Genomic DNA, 13,030 nt, shown 5'->3' with positions numbered 1-13,030 from the left:
ATGAGGCTCAACCCTACATTAACTTGCTGTTTCACTCTGGCGGCGCTAGCTAGCTAGCGCTACATGCCAAAGTATTTCCGAAAAAGAACGAACATGAAATATTCATCACAGGTTTAATATCTTGACGGATAATTTGAGATGGAGAGACATTAGACGACCCATGCACATTACCAACAGATGAACTAACTAAGCTAAAATAATTTTAAATGTACTTACTGGACGGCTCGCCTCCGAGGTAAAAAGATGGCAGTCGGCTCGGATTTAAAGTTCAACACTGCGCGTGACGTCACATTGCGGGCGCATGCGTGTTGGTTGAAATACCGGCGTATTTGCTGAAGTTAACTGAATGGATTATCATGAGTTTTTAATGAGTTTCCGCGCTTTTTTCAAGTTGAAGTTGTTTGAACTCTTTTTACTTTGTTGTAATGGGTAGAGTTCTCTCAGCTTGACAGCAATAGTCCTTCTGACTAAAAGCCCAAATCCCTTTTAACAGTGTAGTTCCACTGTGTCCCGCTCTGAGCTCACGCAGAAACCTGAAATTTGACCTAAAAGTGTTCCTCGATACCGGTCGGTGAATCTTCTTTCACACATGTACACGGACAGTCAATCTGGTTGTATGTGAACGTGCAGGATAGCAGACCTCCACCTGCCCAGCAAGATCACGGGACTCTGCCGTTCACCTCAGGCGCACGAGGACATCGTTTGCATGAAACTGTGGCCAGGTAAGATTCATTATGGAAAAAGTACACATTTGAATAACACGCCTAAACCTCAGTGATAGTTTATGATGTATTTGTAAAATCTACGGAGAAATATAACTATTTTGACAGTGTGGCACTCGCTTTCGTCCCGAAGTGAGGACTCTAACGGAACGCTGCGGGGCTCGCCAAACCGCAGTCAAAAATCTACAAATTTAAAGTTATCTCGCTTTTTCTCCAAAATCTGTGCCGGTCCGCGTGTTTTCGATCTGAGAAAGTAATCAGTATGCTCTGCTGAGTAATTCGGCTTAAAGAATTGACCATGAGAAGGTTTTTAAAGTGTTTTTTCAGTGCTTCATCAATTGCTTATTAGATCAGGCGAATTGAACTGCGTTCGTCTATGGCTCATAGAAGCTTTGGCTTGTTGGGTGCTTCCTGACATTAACGGATCATTAATGTCGCGTCTTAGCTGACATATTTCTGTTCTATATTTGTTTTATTTTGTATGGGGCAGCAATCTCTCCACATAATTGGCTGTTCAAGGTCAATTATAGGTAGGGTTGCCACCCGTCCCGTAAAATACGGAGTCGTCCTTTAATTGACAATTAAATGTTGGGACGCGATTTGTTCCGTATTTTCACAAATGTCCAATACACATGTCTGTCACACACACACACACACACACACACACACACACACACACACACACACACACACACACACACACACACACACACACACACACACACACACACACACAGAGGAAATACTAAGGCCAGCAGGAGGGGATCTGTGAGGGGATCGTCATTGGTGTTTCTATGGTGAATGTGGGCGGGTCGCTGAGCTATTGACCGGCGTAACCACGCAGTTAGTTTCACCGCTCCGTCTCATGAATGAGCAGAGGACTCTCGTGAGCTGCCTGAAGTGTTATTTTCCTGTTTTATTTGCATTTCGTCCTTTTATGAGAGCTGAGGACAATAGCAAGCAGAAAAAAGGCTGAAAACGTGTTTTCGACAGAGGAGTTTCTCCGTATGCTTGGACGAGATAACGGTACTCTGCTCAGATGCGCCTAAATGAGCGCGTGTGTTACATCTGTACGACTGCTCGGGTTCATTCTCAGCATGTACTTTTGCACAGTCACCTTTTCCTCGAGTAAAAATTCAACCACATACATTGAACGGAGTGGACTTCATTTTTGTTATGACGATGCTACAATCATGGCAGGCCCCTATAGACCTATATGCGCAGCATTTTTTTTTTTATGACGGTACCGCCCAACCCTACATCCCACCATGTCCAATCATTTGTTTTAGTAATAATTTTGTTTTCTTTCCACAAGAATTGACAAAGGTAGATATTTATAAGTATGTTGCATTCATTCTTTTACAATAGTAATATTAATCATAATAAACTTGTTGAAGAAGTGGACCAGTAAAAACATTCCTCCCTCATCCAGAATAAATTAGGATTCACACCTGGTGCTGTGTTCATAGTTTCTTTACTCACAAAATGTTCTGGCGGACCGGCAACATTGTGGTTGTAAAAAGATTGTTTTGTTCGTTCTATGTACGGATAGTTAAATGTTTATTTTGACCTTTGTTCAGCGTTGTTCGGAGCTGTATCTCTATTTCTTTGTACATACTTTGAGAGCAACAGAAAACCAAATTCCTGGTGTGTAAACATGATTGTTACTGAAAACTGTTTACTGCTCATACTGTCATAAACAAGTGTGAGAAACTATCAATCTGAAATCCAACAACATCATATTTATCTTATCTTATATTTATTTATGTGATCATATTTTCTTTGTCTTTTGACTCAAACTTTAGAAGAACATTTGTACCACCTCTGAGAATATTAACACTGATGTAAACTCCTCCTCCTCCTCCTCCTCCTCCTCCTCCTCCTCCTCCTCCTCCTCCTCCTCCTCCTCCTCAGTGTCTTTATAAGCTTCAGTCTCTCTTCTCCTCACACTCCAACCCTGCTCACCTCTCTCAGCTGGACAGTAAGGGATGTTTACAGCACACACTGACAACATGCTGGGGACCCTCTGCACTCTCATCACTGCTCTAACATGTAAGATATTCTTCTCATTGCTTTTATAGCTCATATTTTCACACACAAACCTTTCACTCATGGATTTTTCTGTGTTTGTTGACAGATGTTGATGCAGCGAAAGTGCTGACCCAGACGCCTGCTGTCCACACAGTTTCTCCAGGACAAGAGGTTGTTCTCAACTGCAACATTCAGAGATATGACAGCAGTGCTGTCAATTGGTATAAACAGGTTCCTGGTGAAGCTCCTCAGTATGTTCTGAGTTTTCTCTATTCAGACAGTTCACTCTACTTTGGAACAGGATTCTCCTCAGACAGATTCAACTCTAAAGCCTCATCAAACACAGATTACCAGTTCATCATTAAGAGGGCAGAGGCAGGAGACTCTGCTGTCTATTACTGTGAAACATATGACAGCTCTGCTGCTGAGTACGTATCACAGTGATTTACACTGTGACAAAAACCTCCTCACTAACTACTTCTGCTTTCTGACTCTCTGACATTAGTCCACTGACAATTGAGCCACCAAATCAGCTCTGTGAATAATTATAAGAATTTTGCATTTCTTCTTTTACAATGTGAAAATGATAAACAGAACTAACACAAAAATGTGAGAAATGCACCAGTTAAAACATCTCACTTTCATCCATTGTCAGTTGGATTTTTTCTTTTTTTTTTTTTTCACAAGTCATTAATTAAACCTTCTGTCTTTTATCTCTGGTACAACAAAGGAGTTTGTGGGGAAGTTTAGCAGGTGAAAAACACCACCTACAACTATTTAAATCCACAAGAAGGACATGAAAAATGTGAAGGGTTCGAAGTACGCAGGAGGACACTTGGACACCAAGCTGGACTGGACTAAGAACACAGAGGCTGTGCACAAGAAGGTCCAGAGCTGACGCTTCTGTGGAGGCTCTGGTCATTCAGTGTCTGCAGTCCTGTGCTGAGGATGTTCTAGCACAGTGTTTCCCAACCACTGTCCCAACCACTGTGCTGAGGTACATAAGTGTGCCAAGAGAAATCATCAGGTGTGCTGTGGAAGATTATCCAATTTCACCTGATTGGTGCTCTAAGGCTCAGAGCACCAATCAGGTGAAATCATCCTGTGTGTTTTTCTTCAATTCCTGCAAGAATATCAGCTTTGTGTTCAACTAAACAGGCCTCAGTTTCACACTGAGTAAGTAAATTGAGTAAATTGAGACTGGATTTGCATTATATTTCAATAAATGTACTTTCTGTGACATTTTGTTTGGTGGTGGAGTACCTTGTGATTTTTCTAATGTAAAATATGCGCCATGGCTCAAAAAGGTTGGAAAACACTGTTCTAGCAGGCTGTGGTCACCAGAGCTGTTTCCTTCACTGTTGTTTGCTGGGGCAGCAGGGTGAGGGCAGTCGACACCAAAAGAATCAACCTCATGTTGAAAGATGGATTTCAGCTCTGATCTACTCTGCTGGTTTAATTAAATTATCACCTGGTATAGTGAAGTAGTGATGATTGTTACACTTCCAGCTGCAGTAACTATAACAGAAATCTGAATACATGAACCCTGTTTCATGAGACAAACCCCAACATCAAGTGATGAACAGTTTGACTAAAACATTTCTGTTCATCTGTTTGGATTATTAGGAAACATGTTTGTGTGGTGGAAAGAAAATTTAGACAAGTGAAGATACTGAGAATAGAGGTGAACACTTTACCTCCACATGTTCTTCTTACAGAATAACGTTTACTTCACATACAACGATGAAAGATCAACATGAACTGATACACTGATGATGATTTGACTGGAGTTAAAAATACTCATACAAAGGCCTTCAACACACCTCCAAACACCATCAGTTCATAAACATTAAGGTCATGAAATATGAGATTGTTGGCTTGAAATGACTCAGTCACACAAACACAATTGAGTTGATCTGTGAATGAAACCAGTGTTGAGTGTTGAAACTCCTCCTCCTCCTCCTCCTCCTCCTCCTCCTCCTCCTCCTCCTCCTCCTCCTCCTCCTCTTCTCCTCTCCTCAGTGTCTTTATAAGCTTCAGTCTCTCTTCTCCTCACACTCCAACCCTGCTCACCTCTCAGCTGGACAGTAAGGGACGTTTACAGCACACACTGACAACATGCTGGGGACCCTCTGCACTCTCATCACTGCTCTAACATGTAAGGAGGCTGACTTACTGCAGCTTTCAGCTCATGTTGGATTCATCAGTCTGTGTGTTTCTCTTGACTTCATGTCATCTTGTTGTTTCCAGGTGTGAGTGGTGTGACGGTGGTGACACAGAAGCCTCCTGTTGTGACGCTGAGGACAGGAGAGACAGCCACCATGGACTGTAACCTGGGCACTGTGACTGGCAGTGCTGCTCGATGGTACAAACAGATTCCAGGAGGAGTTCCTCAGTTTGTACTGAGGTTTTATCACAGCTGGAGCTCTCCTGAGTATGGCTCTGGTTTCTTGTCTCCGAGGTTTACTTCTACTCATCAGTCACAATCAGATTATCGTTTGATCATCAGCAATGTGGAGGAGGGAGACTCAGCAGTCTATTACTGTCACACATATGACGGCTCTGCTAAGGAGTACGTATCACAGTGATTTACACTGTGACAAAAACCTCCTCACTAAATACTTCTGCTTTCTGAGTCTCTCACAGGTTTTGACTGGCAGTCAGCAAACAGCCAATGCTTTCTGTAACTTCCCCACAGAAACATTTGCTAAATATAAACAATATTCACACATGCAACGAAAGGTCATGATTTATTACACTGTTACAAAACTCATTGTTTACAGAAAATACTATTTTAGAATCAAAAATGAATGATGTGTTTCCAAGAAATTAATGACAGGACTTATTATTAATATGGATCATGCTAAGCTGATGAGAGGACACTTCTCTAAGTATGATAAGGGATAAACAGTTGTGTTGACTCCACCATCTTATTTTCTACCTGTCAGATCACAAAGTTCCTGACTAACAGGATGCAGCAGGTGAGACTGGATAAAATCACATCCAGCACCTGGACAATCAGCAGTGGTGTCCCTCAGGGATGTGTGCTCTGCAAGAGACAGTCAAGACTGAAACATGTCCAGAGTCCTGTGTACATGTTATTGCTGACTTTGACTATTACTCATTACTGTTTATTGAATGTATTTTCAAAAACAACTGTGAGAGAAAACAATTTTGAAATCCAATTAAGTCTCATTTAGCATCTGATCATCTTTACTTCATGTCTTTGAAATGAAACAGCACTTCAAAGAGAACATTTTTATCAACCCTGAGAATATTAACACAGATGTAAAGGTCATCATCAGACCTACAATGACAACAAGAACAACAACAAAACAAACTGGAACAAACTGATTTGTGGATATTTATTCATGACTGAAACCAGTGTTGAGTGTTGAAACTCCTCCTCCTCCTCCTCCTCCTCCTCCTCCTCCTCCTCCTCCTCCTCCTCCTCCTCGTCTCCTCAGTGTCTTTATAAGCTTCAGTCTCTCTTCTCCTCACACTCCAACCCTGCTCACCTCTCAGCTGGACAGTAAGGGACGTTTACAGCACACACTGACAACATGCTGGGGACCCTCTGCACTCTCATCACTGCTCTAACATGTAAGGAGGCTGACTTACTGCAGCTTTGAGCTCATGTTGGATTCATCAGTCTGTGTGTTTCTCTTGACTTCATGTCATCTTGTTGTTTCCAGGTGTGAGTGGTGTGACGGTGGTGACACAGAAGCCTCCTGTTGTGACGCTGAGGACAGGAGAGACAGCCACCATGGACTGTAACCTGGGCACTGTGACTGACTATGATGCTAGTTGGTACAAACAGATTCCAGGAGGAGTTCCTCAGTTTGTACTGAGGTTTTATCACAGCTGGAGCTCTCCCAGCTATGGCTCTGGTTTCTCATCTCCGAAGTTCACATCTACTCATCAGTCACAATCAGATTATCGTTTGATCATCAGCAATGTGGAGGAGGGAGACTCAGCAGTCTATTACTGTCAAACATGGGACAACTCTGCTCAGGAGAACGTATCACAGTGATTTACACTGTGACAAAAACCTCCTCACTAACTACTTCTGCTTTCTGACTCTCTGACACATGTCCACTGATAATAGAGCCACCAAACAAGCTCACTGTAACATCCCACCATGTCCAATCATTTGTTTTCAACAATGTAAAAAAAACTTCACTTCCTTGACCAAGAATGTTAAGGTCGTGGGGAAGGTGAGGACCCAGAATGCAGAGACAATTTAGCAAAGTTTATTGATTTCAAACAAACAAACAAAACACAACAACAACCAAAAATCACCGCTGTGGAAAAAAACTCAGCAAACAAAAAGAAGAGAACAAAAAAAAACAACAATTTCACTGTTGGGGAAAAATGCAGCTTAAGCAGACAAAAACCAAAAATCACTGATGGGGAAAAACTCAACAGACAAGAGCAAACAATCGTTCAGGAAAAATACAAAACTCACATGAGCGAACCAAAAGCACTGCACAGAACTACAGCATCGGCTGGAGAAGCGTGGCAGGGACCAGGAGATCAACCTGTGGTGAGACACAGAGGGTAAGAGAGGGAATCATCTGGTACAGGAGTGTGGGAGAAGCCAGCTTAAAAAGGAGAGTCTTGATGAGCGAGGATTAGAGTCAGGTAGGTCAAGAAGCCGCTCACTTCACAGGAGATCAGCCCCACCCCTGCCACACTCCAGCCCTGCAGAGAAACAGAAACAGAACCAGAGCAGACAAAACACAGCCAGAACAAAGAACCGACGAAAGGACATATTTATAAGTATGTTGCATTCATTCTTTTACAATCATAATATTGATAATAATAAACTTATTGAAGAAGTTAATCAGTAAAAACATTTCACCTTCATCCAGAATAAACTAGTTTTTTTTTAAAGTTAGGATTCAAACCTTATGTGGTGTTATCCATGAAATTTTCAGGGGTCAGGTGGACTGTCAACATCGTGGTTTTAAAAAAATGAAGCCATAATAATTCATGTAAAATAAAAGTGTTAACTTAATCTCGATTACAAGCAATAGAGGCAACATGTGGCTCATATTTGCCATTTGCCACTGCTACATCAGATCTATCATTAAAATGTAATCCTTCTGTTATGTCCAGTTAACTCTGTACTCAAAAGCAACACTCAAAGGCTGAAGATGATTGAACACAGTTTACGTAGGACTTGGGAAAGGTGAGACGAATTGATGGTGAGCTCAACTGGAGTTCTCACGGCTGCAGGTGAGCTGCTTGGAGCAGGTGTGTCTGCTGAACAGCAATCAGGACGTGAGGAGCAGAGGAGAGCTACGACCACAACACATCCACAGACAAACACACAGAGAAACAAAGAGGGGAGCACAGGAGACACGAGGTCAGGGAGAAAACACAGGAAACACCAGGAATAACTGAACGTGACGATGGCTGCAGAGGCTGGGGTCCTTCATATATGTTGTTTCTGTTGGATTTAGTCCGATCAGTCTCAGTATTAATGAGTGCTCACAGAAGGATTCACAAATGTAAATCAGGATTTATAAATAATCTGAAATCCAGCAACATCATATTTGTCATGGTTTTTTTTTGTTTTTTTTAAGTTTATTTAAAGAGGACAGCGCACATCAATCATACATTACTGTAAATGTGCCAGTGTTAGCCAAAAGCTAGTTTCCAACTGTAGTCCTGCGGCATGGTGTTCAGAGCCATTGAGGCATACAAGGGTCATAATACATAATAAAAACAAAACAAAACAGAAAACAAGTACATAGGAGAGATAGAATTTGAGGTCAAAATACAACATATCAAGGTACTGAGAGAGAGACAATCAATACAAAACTACCGGGACAGACACAACAGACAGTTATACATAACAAAAACCATTATGTGCGGTGCCATTAAAAACAAGATGAACTGTCAGGGATGAGTAATTGAGATGAAGGTGCAGCAATGCAAAGACCAGAGCAGGGTTTCTTGTTGGGAGTAATGCAAGATGAGTTATGAGGAAGTAGTACATATCTAAAGTGCTGCAGTGCTAAAGTGACTTGAGAAGAGGTAGTACCTTGTAAAGTGTTGCAGTGCTTCTTATGGTTTACCCATGTCACTGCGTATGTCTGTGAGGGAACATGCACAGCGGCATGGGAAGCTAGGTACATACAGTTAACAATGATTACAGGTCTGGTTGGACTTGAGCCAGTCTTTTAAATGCCTTTTAAATATAAGAAAAGAACAGCAGTCTCTTATGGAAGTTGGCAGGCCATTCCAGATTTTGCTGGAATGGCCTGCCAACTGTGATGACTTGATTATGTTTTTTGTAAGTCTTTTGACTTGAACAGATCCTTAAAAAGAACATTTGTACCACCACTGAGAATATTAACACTCCTCCTCCTCCTCCTCCTCCTCCTCCTCCTCCTCCTCCTCCTCCTCCTCCTCCTCCTCCTCCTCCTCTCCTCAGTGTCTTTATAAGCTTCAGTCTCTCTTCTCCTCACACTCCAACCCTGCTCACCTCTCAGCTGGACAGTAAGGGACGTTTACAGCACACACTGACAACATGCTGGGGACCCTCTGCACTCTCATCACTGCTCTAACATGTAAGATATTCTTCTCATTGCTTTTATAGCTCATATTTTCACACACAAACCTTTCACTCATGGATTTTTCTCTCTTTGTTGACAGATGTTGATGCAGTGATCGTGCTGACCCAGACGCCTGCTGTCCACACAGTTTCTCCAGGACGAGAGGTTGTTCTCAACTGCAACATTCAGAGATATGACAGCAGTGCTGTCAGTTGGTACAAACAGGTTCCTGGTGAAGCTCCTCAGTATGTTCTGAGTTTTCACTATTCTAGCAGTTCACTCATCTTTGGAACAGGATTCTCCTCAGACAGATTCAACTCTAAAGCCTCATCAAACACAGATTACCAGTTCATCATTAAGAGGGCAGAGGCAGGAGACTCTGCTGTCTATTACTGTCAAACATGGGACAACTCTGCTAAAGAGGACGTATCACAGTGATTTACACTGTGACAAAAACCTCCTCACTAACTACTTCTGCTTTCTGACTCTCTGACACATGAACATGAATGCTCTCGATAACTACCCTACATGACACTTTTCGACAAACCAGTTTCATCAATCTGATCCTGACCAGTTTCTACCAAATCTCTTTCAACACTGAAATTGAAGGAATAATTAGATTTAGCAGTTGTTGTTTTCTGCTTTTCATTTAATTCTTTTCATTTGCAAGAGACAGAAAAAACACCAACAACTGATAAACAAAGATAAACAGAGAATTTCATTCTTACTGTTGGGGATAAATATATGTGGTCAATATCTGTATTGATCAGTCAGTGGAAATGATGGATCACTTCTGTTTGTGGTCTCAGAGACTCCGTCTGTGAAACAAGATTAAATACAATGGATTTGAATCAGCTCCATCTGTGTGATTGGTGCTGTCAGCACTTTTTATGCAGCATTTCACCTCCCAAACATCAAATCAGTCTCCAGAAGTTCATGTTATTGCAGTTTTATAACAGTCTGTTCATAAGAGGTCTAACAGGGAGTTTGACCTCTCTGACGTTTAATTGACCTCAAACATCAGAAATGTCACCATGTGTCAAAACATCTTTCACTTTTCTACATATTGAGTTTTAATGAGGCCATAAGAAGAACATATTGAGTATATTTGCACATACAGCAGTGGGTCTGTGGGTCTCCAACAACGTCAACAAAACACAGGGTGAACACTGTTACAGGACAAAATGCACAGCCTGATAAGTTCAGTACAGCAGGAGCCATTTTTGTGAGTCATTATGTCTCTGACATTATATCAACTGCTTTGGTTAAATCTGATCGTTTGAAGACGACTTTTGGCTGCAGCAAGTTAAACAGAAAATGACTGTTATCCCATCCCTGCAGTCAATAACAGCCAACCAAGTTCAGCTGCATTGTCTGAATGATTTTCCTCATTAACGTTGGACTGAATTGACTGATGATATCTGGACTTTGAACATGTCCAGCATGAAAACAAAAGGATGCAGCAGAAGACTGAGAATCAGTCCTCAAGTCCAGCAGTGTCTGTGAGCAGAAGCAGACTGATGAAGTGAATGAGATGTTGACAGTGAAAGTTGGTCTCAACAGGATGTTTCAGTTCCACTCCCCTCATCAGTGAGAGTCAGGAGGTTTTTGTACGGCCATGTGTACAAACTGAATCACTGTGGTATTCGGACAAGGCACCAAGCTGACTGTGACAAGTAAGTACTTTTTAACTGATCACAAAACAAGACAGATTCTCTGTTTCTGAGTCAAATTCAGTCAAAATCATCAATTCATATCAGGCTGACTGTTTAGAAAGTCAAACATGTTGTTGAGTGAATTTCACTTTGACTTCTTTTCATCTGCTTTGATGCCAGACTGTGTCTTTGAGGACAAAGTAAAGATCTGCTAATGATCAAAATATGTTCAATGATATCTACAAATACTCTGAAGTGTTTTGATGGCTGAGCAATTTTAACATTTCGGCAAAATCTGTACAAAATTATTTTATATTTTCAAGACTGATGACACTTTTGTATCATTGTAAAAACAAATGCTAAATAATCTGTCAAATGTAATTTATTCTGTCATATCAACACTAAATTATTGAGTTTATTCATGTTTACTGACTAATCTTCCCAAGTTTAGGGAGTTTTTTCATATAAATGAATATAGTTTTTCTCTCGATGATTAGACAGACAACAGCAAAACAGCTAAATGACCACTGATTTACTGTTGTGCCATTTGTGAGACACAGAAAGTGACTTCATGAATTTGTTCAACATAAAAATGATCCTGAATGAATCCAAGTATTTCTCAGTTTGTAACTGATAGACTTTGTTTGAAACAGGAAGAGTGCTCATATTTTAGGTGATGATTTCAAAATGTTTTCACTCATTTAAAACGCTTCTTCACTTCTTCACTGTGTTTGTTGTATTGTTGAAGAAAACAGGTTAATAATCTGCTGCTGTCATGCTTTGTATCAGTGATTCGATTTGGAGTTATTTGATGAATGTCCTTCATGTATTTTCAGGCTCCAGCCTCCCTCCTCCTGTCCTCACAGTCTTCCCTCCGTCCCGTGCTGAGCTCCAGTCCAACAAAGCCACTCTGGTCTGTCTGTCCAGTCAGTCTGTGCCTTTTGCAGATGTGAGCTGGTTGTCTGGTGGGAGACCAGTGAGCAGCGGGATCTCCACCAGCACCGCTGTTCAGCAAGCAGACCAGACTTTCCGAATCAGCAGCTCTCTGGCCATCCAGACGTCAGACTGGGACATGGATAAGGTTTACACATGTAAAGTGTCTTTGGGCTCCCAGACTTCACAGAAAAACATCAACAAGTCCCACTGTCCCACTCAAGAATAGCAGAGGAGCAGAATGAGCATTTCAAAGCTGCTTCTTTACTCTTTGTGCTCTTTGCTCATGACAAGGTTGACATGTTAGAAAAGATGTGTCTGCATGCTTGTAATAAATGTTGTGACAGTGAGGTGGAGGTGTTGTATCAGCTTTGCAACTGCTGCGTTTGTCCAGACTCATTCAATAAAAAGTAAACAGACCAAAAACTGTGGACAACAAAAGTGTTTGTATTTATTTGTTTTGATGAAAACATCATTTAAAACAATAATGTTCAAAAAAATGTTGTAACTGTCAGGAGATTTTATTTTACTCCTCGTGTTCATCTCACATCTCATGAATCCAGGACACAGAGATAACAGACATATTTGTGTCTGATTATTACTTCAGTGTGTTTTCTTCAGAAAGCTACATTGTTATTAGGTGTTAATTTACAATAAAAGCTCAACAGAGAGATTAATATCACCTTTTTTTTGTTTTAGTTCCTTGCTGTCGTTAAGATGTTGCAAAAATCAGATGAATTGAGCAAATGAAACTGAACGTTTATCCTCCGTCAGTGAAGCGTCACCTCTCTGCTCCTCCCTCTCTTCCCTCCCAGGATGCACCTGCAGGCCTCCTCTGCTTATTTATAGCTGCATGTAAATGAAGAGGTCAAGTGTCAGCTCTCTGTGAAATCAGAGGGAACTCAATTCAATCCCTTTTATTAAGAAGTGAGCAAAGAAACAAATCTATGACAATAAAAGTGCAGGAAGTCTTTTTCAAATCATCATGTTGTCATATTTTGGGGTTGGGGGGAGACATTGTCCACAGAGACAATAATGGAGACAGAAAAGACTTTTCCCTTCACAGAAGATAAGAGAGCAAGAAATGTGGCAAAGCATGCAGATTGAAGCAAAGCTCCTCCTC

At 41.2% G+C, this 13,030-nt stretch overlaps 1 protein-coding gene across 1 annotated transcript; it reads left to right on the top strand.

Moving 5' to 3' along the window:
* Positions 1 to 6,316: 6,316 nt before the first annotated feature.
* On the top strand, positions 6,317 to 12,328 carry LOC139343519 (immunoglobulin lambda-1 light chain-like). The gene is made up of 4 exons (XM_070981225.1): positions 6,317 to 6,356; positions 6,449 to 6,774; positions 10,962 to 10,995; positions 11,811 to 12,328. Exons 1-4 carry the CDS (start codon positions 6,317 to 6,319, stop codon positions 12,134 to 12,136), a joined length of 726 nt encoding a protein of 241 aa, XP_070837326.1. The 3' UTR covers positions 12,137 to 12,328.
* Positions 12,329 to 13,030: the final 702 nt, after the last annotated feature.

Source organism: Chaetodon trifascialis, chromosome 15 (genome assembly GCF_039877785.1).
Source record: "Chaetodon trifascialis isolate fChaTrf1 chromosome 15, fChaTrf1.hap1, whole genome shotgun sequence".
Taxonomy (NCBI): Eukaryota; Metazoa; Chordata; class Actinopteri; order Chaetodontiformes; family Chaetodontidae; genus Chaetodon; species Chaetodon trifascialis.
This window is presented reverse-complemented; position numbering and strand designations above follow the sequence as displayed.

Bases quoted from the DNA above. Each gene is read 5' to 3' on its own strand.
- LOC139343519 (XM_070981225.1), top strand. From the start codon at position 6,317: ATGCTGGGGACCCTCTGCACTCTCATCACTGCTCTAACAT. The intron at 6,357-6,448 runs GTAAGGAGGCTG...TGTTGTTTCCAG, and splicing joins TCTCATCACTGCTCTAACAT to GTGTGAGTGGTGTGACGGTG. The intron at 10,996-11,810 runs GTAAGTACTTTT...ATGTATTTTCAG, and splicing joins CACCAAGCTGACTGTGACAA to GCTCCAGCCTCCCTCCTCCT.